This window comes from Impatiens glandulifera, chromosome 6, assembly GCF_907164915.1.
Source record: "Impatiens glandulifera chromosome 6, dImpGla2.1, whole genome shotgun sequence".
Taxonomy (NCBI): Eukaryota; Viridiplantae; Streptophyta; class Magnoliopsida; order Ericales; family Balsaminaceae; genus Impatiens; species Impatiens glandulifera.
In genome coordinates, this window is record NC_061867.1 from 39,771,493 (window position 1) to 39,795,113 (window position 23,621).

Consider the following 23,621-nt stretch of genomic DNA (forward strand, 5'->3'; position numbering starts at 1 on the left):
TTCTTACAACGATTTTGTATATTCTTAATGATTGAGTTATGAAAATACATTTTGCAGATGAAGATGAAATGGAATGACTCTAATGGACCAGATGACCTAAATGGAATTAAAATCTTAACTTTCATCTACACAACATGTAAACATAACTAATCATTTTTCATTACAATTACATAGATTTAAAAAGAAGATTTCAGCACATCTTAGAAGCAAGTTGGTATAGAAGTCTTTGTCTAAACTTGGTGTAATGGAGGGTGACACCGTTTTTGTTGAAGATGTTAAATTTAGTTTATTCCAACGATTTAATATTTCTTAATGATTGTTATGAACACATTTTGTAGAACACCACTAAATTTACATTAAAAAATTTCATTCTTTAACATTAAAAAGAACAAAACTTATAAAATTAATAAAAAAATTAAAATAGTGTAAGTTCATGTTTATATTTATATAAGAATATTTAGTTCATATAAGTTCGTTTATAAAAAATTAAAATATTGTAAGTTCATATATGTATATATATTTTCTTTTAATATAAATATATATTAATTTTATATAAATTTTTTTTTTATTATATATAAACATATTGAATTAAATATCATATAAAAACTTCATTTATATTTTTCCCCGTACAACGTAGGGTATTTTACTAGTTTAAGTTAATAATTCTTTCACTATACTTTTTGACTAATTATTATTTAATATGTTTAACATACACAACTAAAATCAAAAAGAAAAATTTTAAATTAAGATTAATTAAAAAAAATTCTTAATATTGTTTAGTTATAATTTTATTTATTTATAATAATTATAAGATGATACAATTAATAAAATTTAATTAGTAGTTCTAAATTTATTTTTACTTAAAATAATACCGCTAATAATGTTTTAATTCAAACTCTTAATTGATTAAACTTAAAAATGTTTTGAAATATAAATTTTATTATTAAAGAAAAAAAAACAAAAACAAAGAACTGACAAAATCTATTTTTGATGAATTATAATAGAGTAAAAACTAAAATAATTAAGACAACTCTATTCCAATCCCAATAAAATCTGAAATTAAGATTGATTCCATGACATTCATGCCTATTTGCTTTTTTAAATTTAGAGGCGTGAGAATAGTCTTTTGGCTACTTTAACCAATGGGGTAGGTTTTATAACACTCTTGGGATGGAAGGCTTTACTGATTTTAAAAACTGCCCATACACTGCCAATGACATGCCCAGCTGCATCAAGCCCTTCATTTGCTGCCTTACCTGCTTCTTCTCCATATCTAAATAACCATAAGAAAATACAAAACAATTAGTAATTGTAGAGACTCATAGTTTGGTGATAGTGTGTAAAAACTTATGTCATTGTATTTATTTACTTGTGGGTGACAAATTCAGAGACCACAATGGATGAATTTGTAGTAACATTCTTCCCAGAAACTTCAACAGCATCACATATTTTGTCTGAGGAATTTGCAAGAACAAGAATTTTCAATAAAACATCAAAAAGCTAAATTTGCAATGCCCTGTCCTTCCCTGAACATGCATTATTATTGAATGTAATTAATTTATGAGAAATGATTGGGGAATGAAATTTGGTGAGGGAATAAGAGAGGGAATGACGTGGAAACAATATGATTGAGTGAAAAAATTAAATAATTTATCTATCTTCTCTCTTTCTTCCTACTTTACCCTTTTTCCAACCAATGAATTGTGAAAAAGCTAATAAACAAAATAGAGTCATATATAAATGTTGGAATAAGTCATGGAATCTTGTCATAAAGATCAGTTTAGATAGCCATACTGAATCCATCCATGGAAGCAAGAACAATTTCACCAGGAAGTAGATTGAAGAACTTCTTGCCCATATTTGAATAAACAACAAAATTTGTGAAGAATCCTGAAATCTCGATAACCCCTGAAAGAATCCCACCAATCACTTCCTCTGTCATCTTTGCCACCCTCTTGATCCTGCAACCAACATTTACCAATTCAAGAAACATTTGGAGAAACAACATTCTTCTTTCTTTCTTCTTAGACCAGTTCTTTCCAGGAGTGTTTTAATTTTGTTTATAGTTAGATTGAAAGAGTTATGTATTATACCTTTGAATCTTCTTTAACGTTTCGGGATGGATCTTTGTTGGCGGATTCTGCTTCGACTTGTTCTTAACAATCTCATTCCCCCACTTGAGTCTTTCAACTGTCACATCACCACACCATAAAATTCCCTTAACTAGCTGGCCTGAACCAGCAGCAATCAACTTTGCAGCAGTTACACTGTAATCTTCTATATTTGGTGTTAGAATAGTCCAATACGCCGCACTTTCCTCCTCAATCTTCTCTAACTTCAAATCTTCCGGAGACAATTCTGACCCATTCAACTTTTTCACTTTATGTACAGAAAAGTTGCTGTATTTTTCCAAGATCTGATCGAGTTCCTTTAACAGATCTTGTTGACCCTTTGATACTACCGTCAATCCACAGTTCAGAAAATTATTAGTCAACTCTTTTCCACACTTGTCTTCTTCATCGTCGCTCGAGCCCGGTTCATTCTCCTCTGGTACTTTGAACGAGAAGAAGTAATGCGATTCGTCCAGCTTCACCGCCGCCTGGTCCTTGGATAGCGGCCATTGGATCTGATCGGAGACGCGGATTATAATAGCAACTGTACTGTTACCTTGTTGGACCCTTAAGATAGAAAGATCACCGTGAGCTAGTTCTGTGCTGTACTGGTTGTCGATCAGATGGAGAATAGCGCCAGAGATTCTGAGGATAATCTCTTCCACTGCAGTTGAAGTTTTGAAGTTATGCTTCTCGGCCATTTCTTAGAATACTAAGAAATAAGAATATGGACGGTTTTGTAATAAGAATAGGAATATGGAGGTTTATTTCAAAATCTATTTATATATAATGATGCTTAATTTTTAAAGTGTTTGGATTGCCGGGTCGAGAGCGGTGGTTAATTTTGATATATATGAGAGTAATGGATACTTGAGTCGGATTGTGGGTTGACCCGCCCATAAACTTAAAACGGTTAAAAATAAAATTAAAAATACTATAGGTATGGTTCGAACTTGCAACCTAACAAAAACAAGTACAACATTTTAACCAACTAAACTAATAACACTTTATATTTTAAATTCAACCCAAATTTTGATAAACACGTGACATTTTAACAATATAAGTTTAACTTTTTAACTAACTAATCTATATATATATATATATATAATGATGCTTAATTTTTAAAGTGTCCGGATTGCCGGGTCGAGAGCTGTGCTTAATTTGGATATATGTGAAAGTAAATGGATACTTGGGTCGGATTGTGGGTTGACCCGCCCATAAAAGTTTTACCGTAATATTTTTTTTACGAATTTTTTATATTATTACTCGTGCAAATGCACGGGATACTGCTAGTTTAATTAATGAACAATAAATTAATTCCTTTATAGACAACATTTATTCATCCATTTAGGGAATGAAATAAACCATTATGATTTTCACTTCTCTCTCTATTCTTGTTTATGTTCCTAATTGGTATCTTTAATTTAAAAAGAAATAATTTAGGCTGCCACTCACACTAAGGGAGCGAAGGCATCGAAATCCGACATCTACCACGTGGAATGGAGAGAGGAAAATGAAAACTAAATTAAAATAAAGGTTGGTTTCTCTCATGAGAATGGTTCCATTCTTTTAAATGTATTCCTCTAAACGCAAAACGCTTCTCTCAGTGTGTCCCTACTTATTAGAACGAAAATGCTACTAAATCACTCCTATGATTGCACATTCAAGGCTGATCCAATTTTCCCTAAGAGAAACAAAGCTGTATTTTTCATCGAAAAATGTATGTTTTTAGGGACGAAACTCAAGTTTGTTCTTAGTATTGTACTTTGTTTCTTTCATAGTATTTATTATATGAACAAGGAAAATCGATATCAAGTATGACATCAATGCTTTGTTTTTAATATGAACATGTTTACAAAAGTGAGATAATAGGGTCAACTACATGTTTTTAATATTGCAGTTGATTTGTATTTTTTAATATTAATATTTGAACATTCTAAATAATTATATTTAAGTTTAACGTTTAAATACAATTTATAATGCTTGAAAACTGAAATATTTTGAACATTTTTTAATGTTTATATTTTAGTTTAATGTTCAAATACGACTTATAATGTTTGTAAACTAAAATATATATAAGAAATACTACTTGAAAGGCTTGAAAACGGAAATATATACCTAAATACGATTTATGATGCTTAAAACTGAAAATATATAAAATATTACTTGAAATGTTTTAAAACTGAAATATGTACAGGAAATACGATTTATAATGATTGAAAACTGAAATTTATATAAGAAATATGACTTGAAATGATTGAATACTAAAATATATTTAGCTAATTGTCATGTAAAACTTTTTACACTTTCATATAAAATGATTTGTACCTTCATGTAAATCGTATTTCACATCTGTACACTTCAGTAAATCGTATTACATGTGAGAAATACGTTTTACATGAATGTGCAAATAGTTTTACATGAAAGTGTAAATAGTTTCATAAATGTGTAAATGGTTGTACATGACAATTATATACATATATTTCAGTTTTCAAGCATTTCAAGTCGTATTTCATATATATAATTTAGTTTTCAAGCATTTCAAGTAGTATTTTCTATATATATTTCAGTTTTCAAGCATTATAAATCGAATTTGCTGTACATATTTCATTTTTCAAAATATAACCCCGGAAAACTCTTGTTTTAGAAAAGCTCGAGATTCGGGAAATTTTAGCATTGCTTTGCGTGTCAAACATTTTTTTAATAAAATATTATTTTAAAAGATTAATAAAAATATGTCTCCACATTTTTAATTAATTTTTGGTCAAATTTAGATAATTTATTAGATTTAAAATAATCAACTTATAGTTTGATTAAAGAAATCTGTATTTCAAATTAATTAAAAATAATTAATTTAAAAGATTATCACTTTGATAAAAGAGTTGCCAATTGATTTTGCATTTAAAATCAATAAAATTATACGTTTACAAACTTATATTTGACTAGAGTTTCTTTTAAACACGGTATTTGATGATACACGAGAAATAATTTTTGCAATATTTCTTTTATACCTGTTAAAGAACGACATTTACTTTATAAAATCTTAGTTTTTAAAATTGGTTTTATAACTTTTTATTTAACTAATTATTTTTTAGGTCCTAGACATTCACATGTTTTTCTTGTATTGTAAAATAATATTTAAATGTTGGTACCTGAGGTTGATGTCGACAATTGATGAGGAAAATACCTGAATAATATCAGTTGAAGGCATAAAAATTTAAAATAAATCTGAAACAGACCCTTATCAAAATTTGTTTTATGAAAATATTCTAAATTTATCTTGAAATCATTTTCTATTTTTATTTTTATTTATATTTTTAGAAAATAGTTTGGGGTTCTATAAGCACTAAAAATTTACATACTTAATTTATAAAATTAAAATAATTATTTTGATTTATTTTTGAATAAACAAAATCAAATTAATTAACTCCAAGGCCAAAACGTAGTTAAAACAATTAATTAAATTAATTATTTTGATAATTAAAATCTAATAAATGAAGGAAAATGGTCAAAATAAAAAAAAAATTATTTAGGATTTATACTCATTTTATCTTAAAATAATTTTTGAAAAAACGCAAGGGATTAAAATAAATAATTTAGGATGAAATAAGGTTCCCATAACATTCTTAAAAATTATTTTTTTAACCCTAAAATATACACACACAAAATGACAAAATATTAGTCATATTTATTTTAATATTTTATGTATTTAAAAATATCAAAATTAAAGCCAAAAGGGTGAAAGAAAAATTAATTTCAATTTAACCCTTAAGATTTTAAATAAAAAATAAAATTAGTGATCCTATGTGGTCGAGATTGTGAAAAATAGTTACAGCCAGAACCATGACCATCGGATAAGAGTTGAATTGTCATTCAACGCTCACGGGCCATCCACGTAGCTCGCTGTAGACAAAGACGTGCGCGCCTGAGACGCACCCGATCGGCTAATGCCCGTTAGTTGAAATGCTAACGGAGCACAGAATCACCAGCGGAACGCGACGAAGCACTGACAGAACGCTCCTCCCCGAAATGACGTCGTTTTGACCTCCGCTTGTCTTCTCCAATGGGATCACCATAAGGATAAGAACAAATTCATCTTTGATTTTTCAAAGATGAAACTTTCTCCATAATCAATCAAATCAGCTGATTCAAAAGGTGAAATAATCACCCTACCACGGTGATTATTTCTCCTACAAATCTAAGGATCAATCATGCATATTCTAGTTGATCCAAGAACATCCAAAATAGTATTAATGGAATCTGAAGCCAAGAGATCCACTCTCCAGCTTCAAATCAAAAAAATTAAAAATCCGCCACTAAAGTTTCAAGCTTTTGGATTTTTCAAAATTTTTGCATAAGGCTTTAAAACTTGGATTCAAGAATTCCAAAATCTTCCCTAAGGTCTAAGGAGTGTTTTCCAATCATTGGTATATTTTCAATCATCCTTTAATTCATACTTCAGGTTTAAAAATAAAAAAATTTTATATTTCCAATCATCATAGGACCATTTCGAAGCATTCTGCTTAAGTTAGAATCAATCAATAAACCTTAAATAGAAAACCCCAAATTTGAATTTTAAAAATCCAAAAATCGAGTTTGTTGTTCTTGGGCTAATCCTCGAGAATAACTACCTAGAAAGTATCTCAACATGTTTATAATGATGTTGTACAAATATTTCGATCATGTTTGATCAAAATTTTCTAAATAATTGAAAATTTTGAGTTATTATTTTTTTCCAAACGAACTGTCAGTGTTCTTGTTTTGGTATCAATCAAGTATATGAAGTATAAAGAAGCTATTGGGTAGCTCCTTATACTTCAAAACAACGTTAAAACCAAAAATCCAATTTTTTGCCACAAACTGTTTTGAACAAGTTGATTGTCACCCAGGTCGATTGATAACTTGGGGGTGACGTTCTAAATGTTAATGAGAGCTTTGTGAAGCTACCCACACCCTTGGATCGAAGAATCAAAGCCTCCATCAAAATTGCAAAACCTATAATTTTTATGTTCTTGAAGACTTAGTTATCTGACCGAGGATCTTTGGTTCGGACCAAGAGGTCCGACCGAGGCTTTTAGTCAAAACAAATAGGACCGACCAATGTTCTTCAGCTAGGGCTGAGAGATCCGACCGATGATTTTTACATCCGACCAAGAACTTAGGCCTATGACCGAGGAATCTAGCATACGACCGAGAACTCTTAAACCCAAGATCGATGACTTCCACCTAGGACCGAGAATTCTATCTTAGGACTGAGAGTCCTTAGCACCCAGACCGAGGTTTTTCAGCTAGGACCGAGAGGTCCGACCAAAGATCTTGAGCCCCAACAGAGAGGCTCTTGACATAGGACCGGTGGCTCTTAGCCCTCGACCAATAAAACGAACATAGGACCTAGAACACCAGTTCTAAGGCCTATTTGGTTCCCATTTTCAAACCCTAAAAATATTTTTGTAATTTTAGAACCTCAAATAATTTTCTAAAAATCCTAAAAAATCTGAAAATTATTTGAAAATCTTTTGGGGATATTTCCACAAAAAATATTTTGACCAAGGCTCGTTTATGATTTACTTTTAAACTCTAATTCCTTTTAAACTGATGTCATTCAGGTACTGTCCTCCCTAAGTTATCATTATCAACAAATATCATCATTTAAATAATTGTTGTTACAATTTTTTAAATAACACAAAAATAGTATGTATTCATAGGACCAAAAATATAATTGGTTATAATAAAATGTTATACAACCGATTTTTAAAAGCCAGATTAATAAGTAAAGACATTTTTTAAAACGTGTACGGATGATAAAGCGCAAAAGTCTTTTCTCAAGTATCATCAAACTACGAACCAACAAGAAACTGTAGCTGATACTGTAGCTGATACGTTTGTACACGTACGTCATATTATTGATTTTCAAAAATCAATTGGCGACTCTGTTTCAAAGAAATAATATTTTAAAATATTTATTTTTAACGGATTTCAAAAAAATCAAATTGTAATTTGATTATCGCAAATCCCCGGATTATTTAAATTTGAATTAAAATTAATTATTTTTATAATTAATTTCAAAGCTGTTAGAAATTAATTGAAATCTTTTAAAAAAAAATTATTTTTAAAATAATTTCTGACACGAAAATCGAGGTTAAAATTCTCAAACCTCGAGGTCTCCGCGGAAACCCAAAAAGAGTTTTTTCGGGAGTTAAAGTAATTAAATTCGATAAATATATATATTTTTTTAAAAGATTTAAAAAGTCTAATTAAATTAAAATAAAGGTTGGTTTCTCTCATGAGAATGGTTCCATTCTTTTAAATGTATTCCTCTAAACGCAAAACGCTTCTCTCAGTGTGTCCCTACTTATTAGAACGAAAATGCTACTAAATCACTCCTATGATTGCACATTCAAGGCTGATCCAATTTTCCCTAAGAGAAACAAAGCTGTATTTTTCATCGAAAAATGTATGTTTTTAGGGACGAAACTCAAGTTTGTTCTTAGTATTGTACTTTGTTTCTTTCATAGTATTTATTATATGAACAAGGAAAATCGATATCAAGTATGACATCAATGCTTTGTTTTTAATATGAACATGTTTACAAAAGTGAGATAATAGGGTCAACTACATGTTTTTAATATTGCAGTTGATTTGTATTTTTTAATATTAATATTTGAACATTCTAAATAATTATATTTAAGTTTAACGTTTAAATACAATTTATAATGCTTGAAAACTGAAATATTTTGAACATTTTTTAATGTTTATATTTTAGTTTAATGTTCAAATACGACTTATAATGTTTGTAAACTAAAATATATATAAGAAATACTACTTGAAAGGCTTGAAAACGGAAATATATACCTAAATACGATTTATGATGCTTAAAACTGAAAATATATAAAATATTACTTGAAATGTTTTAAAACTGAAATATGTACAGGAAATACGATTTATAATGATTGAAAACTGAAATTTATATAAGAAATATGACTTGAAATGATTGAATACTAAAATATATTTAGCTAATTGTCATGTAAAACTTTTTACACTTTCATATAAAATGATTTGTACCTTCATGTAAATCGTATTTCACATCTGTACACTTCAGTAAATCGTATTACATGTGAGAAATACGTTTTACATGAATGTGCAAATAGTTTTACATGAAAGTGTAAATAGTTTCATAAATGTGTAAATGGTTGTACATGACAATTATATACATATATTTCAGTTTTCAAGCATTTCAAGTCGTATTTCATATATATAATTTAGTTTTCAAGCATTTCAAGTAGTATTTTCTATATATATTTCAGTTTTCAAGCATTATAAATCGAATTTGCTGTACATATTTCATTTTTCAAAATATAACCCCGGAAAACTCTTGTTTTAGAAAAGCTCGAGATTCGGGAAATTTTAGCATTGCTTTGCGTGTCAAACATTTTTTTAATAAAATATTATTTTAAAAGATTAATAAAAATATGTCTCCACATTTTTAATTAATTTTTGGTCAAATTTAGATAATTTATTAGATTTAAAATAATCAACTTATAGTTTGATTAAAGAAATCTGTATTTCAAATTAATTAAAAATAATTAATTTAAAAGATTATCACTTTGATAAAAGAGTTGCCAATTGATTTTGCATTTAAAATCAATAAAATTATACGTTTACAAACTTATATTTGACTAGAGTTTCTTTTAAACACGGTATTTGATGATACACGAGAAATAATTTTTGCAATATTTCTTTTATACCTGTTAAAGAACGACATTTACTTTATAAAATCTTAGTTTTTAAAATTGGTTTTATAACTTTTTATTTAACTAATTATTTTTTAGGTCCTAGACATTCACATGTTTTTCTTGTATTGTAAAATAATATTTAAATGTTGGTACCTGAGGTTGATGTCGACAATTGATGAGGAAAATACCTGAATAATATCAGTTGAAGGCATAAAAATTTAAAATAAATCTGAAACAGACCCTTATCAAAATTTGTTTTATGAAAATATTCTAAATTTATCTTGAAATCATTTTCTATTTTTATTTTTATTTATATTTTTAGAAAATAGTTTGGGGTTCTATAAGCACTAAAAATTTACATACTTAATTTATAAAATTAAAATAATTATTTTGATTTATTTTTGAATAAACAAAATCAAATTAATTAACTCCAAGGCCAAAACGTAGTTAAAACAATTAATTAAATTAATTATTTTGATAATTAAAATCTAATAAATGAAGGAAAATGGTCAAAATAAAAAAAAAATTATTTAGGATTTATACTCATTTTATCTTAAAATAATTTTTGAAAAAACGCAAGGGATTAAAATAAATAATTTAGGATGAAATAAGGTTCCCATAACATTCTTAAAAATTATTTTTTTAACCCTAAAATATACACACACAAAATGACAAAATATTAGTCATATTTATTTTAATATTTTATGTATTTAAAAATATCAAAATTAAAGCCAAAAGGGTGAAAGAAAAATTAATTTCAATTTAACCCTTAAGATTTTAAATAAAAAATAAAATTAGTGATCCTATGTGGTCGAGATTGTGAAAAATAGTTACAGCCAGAACCATGACCATCGGATAAGAGTTGAATTGTCATTCAACGCTCACGGGCCATCCACGTAGCTCGCTGTAGACAAAGACGTGCGCGCCTGAGACGCACCCGATCGGCTAATGCCCGTTAGTTGAAATGCTAACGGAGCACAGAATCACCAGCGGAACGCGACGAAGCACTGACAGAACGCTCCTCCCCGAAATGACGTCGTTTTGACCTCCGCTTGTCTTCTCCAATGGGATCACCATAAGGATAAGAACAAATTCATCTTTGATTTTTCAAAGATGAAACTTTCTCCATAATCAATCAAATCAGCTGATTCAAAAGGTGAAATAATCACCCTACCACGGTGATTATTTCTCCTACAAATCTAAGGATCAATCATGCATATTCTAGTTGATCCAAGAACATCCAAAATAGTATTAATGGAATCTGAAGCCAAGAGATCCACTCTCCAGCTTCAAATCAAAAAAATTAAAAATCCGCCACTAAAGTTTCAAGCTTTTGGATTTTTCAAAATTTTTGCATAAGGCTTTAAAACTTGGATTCAAGAATTCCAAAATCTTCCCTAAGGTCTAAGGAGTGTTTTCCAATCATTGGTATATTTTCAATCATCCTTTAATTCATACTTCAGGTTTAAAAATAAAAAAATTTTATATTTCCAATCATCATAGGACCATTTCGAAGCATTCTGCTTAAGTTAGAATCAATCAATAAACCTTAAATAGAAAACCCCAAATTTGAATTTTAAAAATCCAAAAATCGAGTTTGTTGTTCTTGGGCTAATCCTCGAGAATAACTACCTAGAAAGTATCTCAACATGTTTATAATGATGTTGTACAAATATTTCGATCATGTTTGATCAAAATTTTCTAAATAATTGAAAATTTTGAGTTATTATTTTTTTCCAAACGAACTGTCAGTGTTCTTGTTTTGGTATCAATCAAGTATATGAAGTATAAAGAAGCTATTGGGTAGCTCCTTATACTTCAAAACAACGTTAAAACCAAAAATCCAATTTTTTGCCACAAACTGTTTTGAACAAGTTGATTGTCACCCAGGTCGATTGATAACTTGGGGGTGACGTTCTAAATGTTAATGAGAGCTTTGTGAAGCTACCCACACCCTTGGATCGAAGAATCAAAGCCTCCATCAAAATTGCAAAACCTATAATTTTTATGTTCTTGAAGACTTAGTTATCTGACCGAGGATCTTTGGTTCGGACCAAGAGGTCCGACCGAGGCTTTTAGTCAAAACAAATAGGACCGACCAATGTTCTTCAGCTAGGGCTGAGAGATCCGACCGATGATTTTTACATCCGACCAAGAACTTAGGCCTATGACCGAGGAATCTAGCATACGACCGAGAACTCTTAAACCCATGATCGATGACTTCCACCTAGGACCGAGAATTCTATCTTAGGACTGAGAGTCCTTAGCACCCAGACCGAGGTTTTTCAGCTAGGACCGAGAGGTCCGACCAAAGATCTTGAGCCCCAACAGAGAGGCTCTTGACATAGGACCGGTGGCTCTTAGCCCTCGACCAATAAAACGAACATAGGACCTAGAACACCAGTTCTAAGGCCTATTTGGTTCCCATTTTCAAACCCTAAAAATATTTTTGTAATTTTAGAACCTCAAATAATTTTCTAAAAATCCTAAAAAATCTGAAAATTATTTGAAAATCTTTTGGGGATATTTCCACAAAAAATATTTTGACCAAGGCTCGTTTATGATTTACTTTTAAACTCTAATTCCTTTTAAACTGATGTCATTCAGGTACTGTCCTCCCTAAGTTATCATTATCAACAAATATCATCATTTAAATAATTGTTGTTACAATTTTTTAAATAACACAAAAATAGTATGTATTCATAGGACCAAAAATATAATTGGTTATAATAAAATGTTATACAACCGATTTTTAAAAGCCAGATTAATAAGTAAAGACATTTTTTAAAACGTGTACGGATGATAAAGCGCAAAAGTCTTTTCTCAAGTATCATCAAACTACGAACCAACAAGAAACTGTAGCTGATACTGTAGCTGATACGTTTGTACACGTACGTCATATTATTGATTTTCAAAAATCAATTGGCGACTCTGTTTCAAAGAAATAATATTTTAAAATATTTATTTTTAACGGATTTCAAAAAAATCAAATTGTAATTTGATTATCGCAAATCCCCGGATTATTTAAATTTGAATTAAAATTAATTATTTTTATAATTAATTTCAAAGCTGTTAGAAATTAATTGAAATCTTTTAAAAAAAATTTATTTTTAAAATAATTTCTGACACGAAAATCGAGGTTAAAATTCTCAAACCTCGAGGTCTCCGCGGAAACCCAAAAAGAGTTTTTTCGGGAGTTAAAGTAATTAAATTCGATAAATAACAAAATTTTTTTAAATAGTGAATTTTTTTGCAAAGCTCAAAAAGTCTAATTAAATTAAATGTTTTTTTTTTAACAAAAAGTATATTAAAATAAGTTTTAAAATGTTTTTGTTGATAATCTTTTTTGACAATTATTTCTGTTTAATATTATGAAAAAGTAAAAGTAAAAGCAAATCCTTTATACATTAAATAAAAGTAAGAATATTTAACATCTTACATTATCTCAAAATCTTTTCTTTAATTTCAAACTCATAATATTTGTAGTCAATATAATTTTGAACTTTTTTTTTGTTGATATCTGGAGCATATAAATATGTACATATTCATCATTACCCATCACTAATACCTTTCCAAACAAAGACATTATCTCTAAGGAAAACCTACCTGATTATCATCCTCATTAACCATGACAAAACTTCAAGTTTTAATATCTTTGTTTTGTTTTGTTATCCTCTCTAATTCATTTGTTGATTGGTATATACTTCTCTTTTATTTTTAAATTAGAGGATCTTATTTTATTTTTTGATATTTAATTTCCCTGATATTTTCAGTCAAACGGTAAAATTTTGCACGGTGACAAAGAAGTATAATGGTCCGTGTAGAGATGGATTGACTACTTTCTCAGGTTGTTTCTTTGATATAAATGGATCTTGTGGAGCTTCTGGAATGGCACAACGATGTAAGCCATGCCAACAAAGTGGTGGATACCATGTTTGCACTTGTGATGTGGTTTGCGGCAATTGTTGATTAAAAACACCAATCTAAGTTAGATTTTAATCAAAAGAATAATTTCCAATCATATAATATTTATGTATCATTAGAACTCAAAATGAAATAACTTGTCTTTTTAATAGACACAAACTTAATAAAAATTGAACAAAAAAAAAAATAGTCTCTTTAGTTATTCTTATGCTATCATTTTTCTTTTTAACATGTAGTACCCTTAAAACTGGATTTTACGCACTATTTCGTTAATTAATAAATTTAGGCCTAGTTCTTGATTATCCGCCAAAACACGGCGACAAATCTTCAGGGCGCGAATGACGAGTAAAGGTAGGGCTGGACTTATTTGGAGGCAAGAGAGGTCATTGTCTCATAGCCCCGCCTACCAAGTAGCCTAAATTTTTTAATATTATTATATATATATATATATATATTATTTAATATGAAGCAAAATGCTCGCCACAATTTTTACCTATGTCGACTGGAAAAGTCAGGTTGAGAGTGTAAAAGCTATAAAAAAAAAAAAAATTGTATATATAAAAGATGTTTTACTTGACTTGGAAGTTGTTGAAGATTCTAAAACAAAAAGTGATGCTGAGACCTTATCATTATATGATCTTGAGAGTTTTTAGTTCTTTCTTGGAATGATAATATGGTATAACTTGTTACACGCAATAAATATTGTGAGTAAGTTTATCTAATATGAAGATATGGATATTGATATTGCAATCAACCTCTTACAAGCACTTAATCAGTTTCTTAATGAGTTTAGAGAAGAGGGATTTACTAGTACCATAAATGAAGCTATACAAATGGCAAGTTAAATGAGGATTGAACCTAAATTTCGAGAAAAACGCTTCATTCGAAGAAATTTTTTTTGATGAAAGTGAAAAATGATGTGACACAATCTGGTGAAGAGTCTTTTAAAGTTGAATATTTTTGTTTATAATTGATCAAGCTCGATCTTTGCTTCAAGTTCGGTTTAAACAATTAAACAATATCAAGAAATATTTAGGTTTTTATGGAATTTGGAGAAGTTAAAATGTGAGCCTTTAACTAGCTTGATAAAGTCATGTATGGAGCTTCAACAATTTTTGAGTCCCGATGGACATTCAGACATTAATGGTGATGAATTGTATTCAGAGTTGTTGGTCGTGAGATTTTATTTAACAAATGAAAAAAGTGAAATTGATATGCTACAATGTCTGGCAAAACTGATTGGTTTATTCTCAAATACTTACATTACCTATAAGATTTTGTTAACCATACCAATAACAATTGCATCGGCAGAAAGAAGTTCTCGAAGTTGAAGTTAATCAAAAATTATATTCGATCAACAATGTCACATGATTGACTAAATGGGCTAGCGATGTTGTCGATTGAGAAAGAAATAGTTCGTCAATTAAATTATACAGATTTGATCAATATTTTTTCCTCTAAAACAGCTAGACAAGTGATGTTTATTTAGTTATTTCAAATATTGTTAACTTTTGTCTTTTTATTGACGTGACATATTGTTTCTAGTTTATATATATATATATATATATATAAAATGAACTTTATGGCAACAAAAGGGTCCATTCTTTATTCTTTTGCCTCGGGCCTTATTGAACACAGGTACGACTCTGAATAAACGGGAAAATGAACATGTTCTCCGTGACGCAAGTAAACAATACATGCCTTTAGTTTTTAGTTTGGTGTTGTTTGTCGTATTTCGTCATTTTGGAGGAGATATTCTGGAAGATGTAGAAGACGATCTGGTGGCATGTCCGACCGAATAATCTAGGAGACAATTGAAGAATTCCTAGCAATGTAGGAGCCCGATCGAAAAAATAAAGAAGACGGACAAGAAAAATGCACACAAGCGTGCGCGAGGATGAAAAATAGAAAAGAAAGGTGCGTCCAAGGATTTGAACCCCTAAACCTTGATCACCTCAGCTTCGCTCCTATCCTAGCACCCGAGTCACTAGCGAGCCTCCCATCATGCACAAATCGTCTTCGAACCATGCGGACCATCGATCTTGTTTTAGTACATAGTCCTAGGCCTGCCTGAAGACCCATTTGCGTGTTATTTTTAATTATTTTGAGCCATTTCCTAATTTAAATACTTCATATGATTTTCTAAAATTTCAAATAATTGAAAATGGTTCATAATATATGTTTTAACTTAATTCTACAATTTTCTCGTTTGAAATATTTTCTTTATTTTTTTCAAACTTTGTAAATCTATAACTAGAGTTTTATAACTTAAAAAAATATGAGAAAACTCAAACGATTCTTGTATTTTATCTAATAACTATGTGCATTAATAGGAAGATTTGAGATAATTTCAGATTTGACCAATTTTTGCTCTCTCATTTGAACAATTTTATTTTTATCCTTCTTTATTATCATGAATACCCTATATACATGTTTAAGAGGATATTGGGAATGATCCCTCAGATTTGACTAGAGGTAAGTCTTAAAACCTAGAAGTATGCCTTGGGTTTTAGACTTTCAATTATAGTGTAATTTTGTCATGTTTTAAAAAAATAACCGTTTCGGAGTTGAGATCGTCCACAATATACCGTATTCAATCACCGAATTTAAAATAATTTCTGAAAATACTTTTTTTCCTAGAGAAAATTAAGTGGATACACTTTTGAATCAAAACTTGTCTATAATTGACTATCTTGGGAATAAGCTCAATTTGAGTCAATTTATGGACTAATCAATTAATGGAACATTGTTAGAGATAAATTCGAAACACTAAGTCTAACATTTTGGTTCCTCATCCCACTTAGGATTCGAAAGAATGGTAATTCATGGTGTTTCATTAGTTCCTTATAAATTTTCTAAACAGATGGTAAGCATCCATTAACATTGTAACTTATATTTTACTACATTTATAGTTTTACATTTATAGTTTTAAGCAGAGTTTAAAATTTTTGTTTCAAGTCAATTATTATTTGATTTATTTGCACAATCTATTTGCTGAAGTGCATTGAGCTAACTCAACCTTAATAATAAACACGTCTAAATAATTTTCATTTTAAAAAATAATGAGTTGTTGTTCTTGAACTCTAGCTCAAGGATGAAAGAATAGGTTAGGAGCATTTCTAAGTTGATAGTTAATGAGTTGGATGAAGTACGAAGAAAATTAAAATAAAAAGGATTAATTCTCGGTTTTCTATTAATGTAGGTTGTTAGGTTAGTTTAGAACACAGTTTTTAGAGAAGTTCAGGAAATTTTGTGTGGTATTGGAATTCAATTTCGATTCCATTGGTGAGAAATCTGTTTTTTTTTATTGAACCTGAACTATCCATTAGTGTTGTTGGTGCTACACTTTTATTTATTTATTTATAGGTTAAATTTATTTTTATTTTAAAATAATTTATATTTATTAGTCTTTAAAGAATTGCATATGTAAATAGGGAAAAATGGGATTGTTAGAAGTTTAGTAATTTTTTAATTATATAATATTTAAATAAAACATTTTAATATGTTTTTAATTTATAATATTTTATAAACTTATTTTTTAACAATAATTTAACTATTTTTTTAACTAAACATATTAATTATTTTCTTACTTAATAATATTAACAGAATATTTTTATTAAAAATAATTAACATCTACATGACAATTTAATTTAAGCTAACATAATTATAAAATATTATGTTAAATAGGTCATTCTAATTTTTTTAACTAAATACATAGATTCATATTTATTATTTATAAATAATAAATCAATATACAGTTGATGAATTTATTTTTTAAAATTATAGAGATAATTATTAGTTATTGCTAAATACTTAATATATTGATTAAATATTATTATAGTTGTTGAGTATTTTTACTATAAAATGCCACAAGTAAAAACATTAATTAATAATTAAAAAATAAATTAAAAGAGTCCAATTAAAGAAGCCTATAAAGTAAAATAAATTTAATAGAATTTGTTTAAAATTAATTAAAAATTATTTTAAATTTGACATAAATAATTAAATAAAAAATATTTAAATATTTAAAATTAACGATGTTAAATTAAATTTAAAACTAATTAGGAATGTATTTGAATTTTGTTTTAATAATATAAGAAATAATCTAAGAATTTAAATAAAGTTTAAGTAGAAAATTTAGATACCCCTATCATTATCTCCTGGTCTTGTTCTTGATGATGCATGCAAATCAATGTTTGGGTGAAAAATAGAAATCAAAGAACTGAACTATGATCTTTTATATTTTTGCATTTTGAAAGAAGCAAATAGACAAAGTCTTTTGACTTACCATTAGGCCTTCAGAATTGGGTATCATTTACTAAACATTTCTTCTGAAATGGGGTTGGCTTAACAAGGTAAGAAAACCTTACATTTACAATTTTATGCATATTTTCTAATAATTGTGATCAATATTATGCCAACTTTGTAGTAATGTGGTTGGTTAGTTTGACTATAACTATCTGTCTAATTTTCAATTGATTAGTCTGAAATATGTCTTTGCTCTAAAACCATTAGTCAAGTCTGATTGATTGCTTACATCTCGCATAGATCACAAAACCAACCGTCTGATCTGGCTCTCTTCATCGTCATTTTCACCTATGTTGTTGTCTTTCTTTTCAGAATTCACGTCTGGCATACCTTTCTCTAAGGTTCCAACCAAGTTCTCAAAGAAATTCCGGGTTATACTGCCATGTTTTCACAACACCAATTACTATTATTAAGCAAAATTTTACATTTCAAATTGTGAGATTTATAAGGATCACAAATCCAGAAATTACCAAAATATGGTTTGCTTGTTTATTTACCTTGTCAGTCCAGACAGCTTTGTGCCGAAATCAATACAATCAGATAAAGTCCCATCAACTTTCAGATATGTCTGTTTATTCTCTTCAGCACATTGATGAAGCCTTTCTAGAGCAGACTCAGCAAGACCTACCAGCAGCAGCAGCATCATATTTTTTTCATACAACCATTAGAATCAAAATAATAATAATATAGTAGTAGTTGATTCAAAGAGTAAACCACCCAAAGTATATACTACCCTGTACGAATTCAAAGTACACCCTCTTAGATCCATCCAGAGGTAGATAGAATCCATACGCATAAGTCCATTTTAGAACACGCCTACATTCAACGATCTACACGCAGCAGCATAAACAAAACAATAAACACAAACGTGACATGGAAGGAAGATGAGATTCTTCTTCCATCCAACCAAAATATATAATAGCTCAAATTATTGATCCAACAAAACCTAGCCATAACCCATTGGATTTATTACCTGAGTCCAGGCATCTATCATGGACTTCAGATGAGAGTCCGGTTGTGATAGTTTGTCACTCAGCTTTATAAGCTGCAATACACACCAACAGAAATATACATATTTTTATCTTATTTATTCAACATATTTATAACTAATTCGGCACTTCCAATTCATAACTTCATTTTCACTTTTATATTTTAATCATCATTCAACAGATATGACAAAATTATTCTTTAGTCCTGAGCAGCAGTTACTCTTGTTCATGATAATAATAATAATTCATTGAATCAGTTAACATGAACTCTCAAGTGTACTTACTTGCATATTCTGCATCTGATGCAGATCAGCAAGAGCCTTCTTCCTAGACTGCCAGTAGAAAAAGAAGAAGAAACATTGGATTTTAGAACGAAACATTGGATTTTCAAAAATCCATTCATACCAACTGATTAGTTGCCCAACGTTGATAGTAATGTGTGTATCTCTCCAATGAATTTTTAGCCATCTCCCTACTCTTCTCAGTTTCGTCCAACTACAAGTAATAACATGAAAATCTGTTCAAAATATTTAACTTAGTAGTGGGCTATATAGCAGATATAAAGAGTGTTTCAATTCACCACTCCCTCTTGTTTTGCAGCAACATAGCGGTTACATGAATAGTAACAATCACCCCTTTGTTCATGATCAGACCATAAGCCAAGGCATACCCTCCACAGTACATACAAAAAAGGCAAATTCACAAGCAGATAAAAATTTCTAGCAGAAACCAAGGGCTTATTTCATCAGTTTTTTTTTTCTCAGAAATAATCAGATTTTTTAAGGAAACTAAAATCCTTACTTAATGAAAAAGTGGATTATTTAGGATAAATTACTAAAATATTCTTTGTATTTAGTATTTAAAATATTATAAAAAAATATAAAATAATGTTATTTTGGAGTAATTTGATCAATAAAACTGATTTATGATGTGATAAGGGGTTATTTAGATCAAATCCAAATAACCCATCATCAAACAATGGCCAAGATATGCTATAAATGTGAGACTATATATACTCAAGTGCCAAAGGATAGATGTTTTACCAGCAAAATTCAAATTTGCAAGGAGGCATGCATGTCATATGCATACAACCTTGGTCTTTCTCTATCAATCTCTTGCACTTTGGACAAGGTTTGGAATTTAGTAGTATCCTGTTGTCATAACAACACAATTTTGCATAACATACTGTTGGTATGGTAATGGATAGCATTTTTCATTAACTTGAAAAGTATTTGAAAAGTATAGTAATGTACATGATATATACAAATGAAAGAACAAAGTTATCAGATGTATCGTCAGGAGGAAATAGACAATAGAGGAGTAGATGATGGATGAGTTATCAGGGAAGAAGAAGAGCCTGGAGCGGAAGCAGACCCGTGGTTTGATTTCATCATCTGGAGGAAGAAGTAGATTGAAGAAGAAGACGATCGAAACGGGAAGAAGATGGTCGATGATCGGACAGTTAGAAACGGTCAAGGGTAGTTACCGACAATGCTCTGATACCAAGTTGGTTTGGTAATGGATAGGTGAGAACAGACTCACAGTCTGATATTTGTAATAAACTTGAAAAGTATAGTACAAATGAAAGAATGAAGTAGTGGGCAGTTACATTGCCTTAACTATTATAAATGCTAAATAGAAATTATCTAACAATAATATAATAAAGATGACAATTTGCCCAAAAATATAAAAATTTACCAGTTCATAGTTGCTGGCTCAGTACTGGTTTTCAAAATCCATTTTGAGACAGTGTCACAATCCACAGGACGATGAGCTTCCGCGGAGCACTGCAATTTCAACTTCAAGGATTAACCAGATGGCTTCACACTTCAAATAGCAGATCCTAGCGAGCTATGTTGACTTACATTCCAACAGAATTCATGTGAGCAAAAGCATGCAACATCATAGCCACCACAGCCCATCACAAATTCAATGGCATACTCACAGCCTGGTGCAGGACACCATTTTTTCTGTCAAAAAACAAAATATATCGAACACTGAGAGAGAAAATAAACAAAGATGATGACTCCAGAACATTCAACCCTAAAATTATGTTGGATGCATTAGACCAAAACTATATTTCTACCTATTTAAGATAACTATGGTTCTGTTATACACAAACCAAAACACACATATGAAAATATGAATGTTGTACCTTTCGACTGTCTTCAACATAAGATCTAAGAACATAACGAGCATATTTCTCCTTATTTTGATCAGTTGCCAACTGATTGACCATACCATTGCCAACAGCAGCTCCACAAGATGGATCAGGGCATCTCAACATCAAACATCCAGGACCACCATTAATTGATCCGTTGATGTAAGCTAACAAGAAAACAAACAATAGGATGGAGTCAATATCAGGCATTCCCTTTGCAACTTTAATTTCAACAGAAAGACAGTAACATGTTAAACAAGTAAGGTAGTGAGATGCAACTTACTGTCAACTAAGAGATCTTTCTTAATTCGTATGTATGCCCATGTGTATGCAATGGAGAGATAGAGAAGCAAATTAAAACATTTAGATCACATTCCTGACATGATTATAATAAGAGATCAAAAAGCAAGATAGCATGAAGGAACCAAATGGTAAAATCAAACGATCCCTTCAATAATCAGTTCTCCTCCTTGACCACATCAATGAAAACCAATTCCATCTCATGAAAACAATAGTATCCGAACAATAGTCTTTAAATACCAATATTTCATTCAAAATGATGAATAAAGTTCTATTGTTGAATAAATCTTTGTTACTTCCAATTTGAAGAGAAGATTGAGTCAAGAGCATGATCAGAGCAATGTAGAGACATTCTTCCTTTTCCGACATCTCATGGAATTAAAGACATGATGGAATAAACAAACTTCTAGACCTTACACATTGATGACACTGTATTCCTTCGTGCCAATTAAACATGTTGATTGATTTGGCAATTGGAAAAAATGTGCATTTTCTGGGAAGCTAAAACAAAGTATAAGGGTGTGTTTATCTTATATCATTTGTACAAACAGAAACACATTCTTTTAATGTTTTTTTTATCTTGTGAGAGTTGGTTTAAGATAGATGGATTTTGATATCTGAGAGATTGTGAGCCACTTTAGTATTCTCCATTTTTCTTGCATCAAAGTGATATATCATTGTCCCCTTCACATAATAGACATAAATCTAAAGTTCAACCACATAAAATTGTGTGTAATTTTCGTATTGTTCTCAAATTTTGTAGCCAACTCAATATAACTATTGTTTCTACCTTGCAACATATACTATTATATATCAGCTAACGTAACGCGTAATTTCCTAAGGAAGCAAACCTTGCAAGCACGTTCGGCAGAAGGGGTGACCACAAATGGCAGAACTAATCTGATCAAGAGGACAGTCCTCAAAGCAGATCCCGCATTGAACCTTCCAAAAGTTTGTAAAAGCCAGCATATCAGAATTTGAGCAACAAGAATAATACAAGACAGACAAACAGACAGTTTATCAAGAATCTCTTTTCTTGTAAGAAATCCAATGAACACGCAACAATAATGCCATGTGTATTCTTAGAGCTGTGACTTACTTCTCTAGAATTAGGGAATTGATTAACCGGCCCCTCCACTAAGCCCACTCTCTTGCGGACTTTACACTCATCAGAAAACCATGCCTCGTGAACATCGCTAACACTCCTGTACAAATCTAACTCAATATAGGCACAGAATATAACCAGTAGGGAAAATTGCAGCTATAAAACCCTAAACCACACTAGAACATTGATTTAAATATATCATGTCCATGCATCAACATAGTGGAAATGTTACCAGTGATAATAACGAAGTAAGATGCTTGCATCTTCTGTAGATATAGAAAGAACAGTTGAAACAGTTGTGATATCATCTTCCTGAAGTTGTTTAATGTCTTCCGCATTCAACACACTAAAACTCTTCTGAAATATAAATTAAAAACATAATCATTGATAAGGAACTTGTAGTTATTCGCTTGATTGTTTCATCTTTCAAAAGTAAGGAATAATTCACCTCTTGGAAGCTAATAACGTTGGCAGCTGTGTTTTCTGGGTCGTTTTCTGCAATATCGTCACTGTAGGAGTCATCAGGAGACTCAGCCTCTTGCAGTTCATCCACAGATTCCATTTCGAACAATGAGAACCCCGCAAATGCTGTCTTGCGATTAGGGTTACGATCTAAGAGACAAGCCTTAGAAAGAAACTGAGTGTAATTAGAAATCTGGTGATTTCGGTTTGGCTTTGATAAAGAATCAAGAATTGAGCGAAGATATTCGGTTGACACGTCATACAATACTACTCTGAAACTTGAAGATTTAAAAGATTAAATTTTCAGTTGGGATTGGTTTTGAATTTAAATAATAAATTATCTATATATAAGATATGTAATATTATAATATAATATTTAAATAAAAATTTTGAACAATAAAATCATCTTTTATTTTATTGCGAAATCGTTAATTCTCGATCAATTATTTACATAACTCAATAAGTGTAAAAATCTTCAAATTCTGCATTATATCAAGTTTATAATGTGGAAACAGTTTTATCGTTTCA

The 23,621-nt window shown here is 29.8% G+C and overlaps 2 protein-coding genes across 2 annotated transcripts; both read right to left on the reverse strand.

The window, feature by feature from the left end:
* Positions 1 to 1,004: 1,004 nt before the first annotated feature.
* On the reverse strand, positions 1,005 to 2,829 carry LOC124942210 (protein EARLY-RESPONSIVE TO DEHYDRATION 7, chloroplastic-like). The gene is made up of 4 exons (XM_047482668.1): positions 2,094 to 2,829; positions 1,795 to 1,961; positions 1,370 to 1,454; positions 1,005 to 1,273 (listed from the first exon to the last, which is right to left on the reverse strand). Exons 1-4 carry the CDS (start codon positions 2,810 to 2,812, stop codon positions 1,105 to 1,107), a joined length of 1,140 nt encoding a protein of 379 aa, XP_047338624.1. The 5' UTR covers positions 2,813 to 2,829; the 3' UTR covers positions 1,005 to 1,104.
* A 15,403-nt stretch (positions 2,830 to 18,232) lies between these two features.
* On the reverse strand, positions 18,233 to 23,344 carry LOC124942056 (probable E3 ubiquitin-protein ligase ARI8). Its single transcript, XM_047482465.1, has 15 exons — positions 23,080 to 23,344; positions 22,864 to 22,988; positions 22,626 to 22,731; positions 22,378 to 22,468; positions 21,221 to 21,393; positions 20,931 to 21,035; positions 20,764 to 20,852; positions 20,109 to 20,216; positions 19,646 to 19,736; positions 19,471 to 19,560; positions 19,350 to 19,397; positions 19,050 to 19,121; positions 18,810 to 18,906; positions 18,574 to 18,700; positions 18,233 to 18,453 (listed from the first exon to the last, which is right to left on the reverse strand). Exons 1-15 carry the CDS (start codon positions 23,191 to 23,193, stop codon positions 18,318 to 18,320), a joined length of 1,572 nt encoding a protein of 523 aa, XP_047338421.1. The 5' UTR covers positions 23,194 to 23,344; the 3' UTR covers positions 18,233 to 18,317.
* Between the last annotated feature and the right edge of the window lie 277 nt (positions 23,345 to 23,621).

Excerpts from the sequence above, each read along its gene's own strand:
- LOC124942210 (XM_047482668.1), bottom strand. The coding sequence starts at position 2,812 with ATGGCCGAGAAGCATAACTTCAAAACTTCAACTGCAGTGGAAGAGATT. Across the intron at positions 1,962-2,093 it reads ACGTTAAAGAAGATTCAAAG|GATCAAGAGGGTGGCAAAGA; the intron begins GTATAATACATA and ends TGTTGGTTGCAG. Across the intron at positions 1,274-1,369 it reads TCTGAATTTGTCACCCACAA|ATATGGAGAAGAAGCAGGTA; the intron begins GTAAATAAATAC and ends ATGGTTATTTAG.
- LOC124942056 (XM_047482465.1), bottom strand. The coding sequence starts at position 23,193 with ATGGAATCTGTGGATGAACTGCAAGAGGCTGAGTCTCCTGATGACTCC. Across the intron at positions 19,737-20,108 it reads TGCAAATTTGAATTTTGCTG|GGTATGCCTTGGCTTATGGT; the intron begins GTAAAACATCTA and ends TGTACTGTGGAG. Across the intron at positions 19,398-19,470 it reads GTTGGGCAACTAATCAGTTG|TCTAGGAAGAAGGCTCTTGC; the intron begins GTATGAATGGAT and ends TTCTACTGGCAG.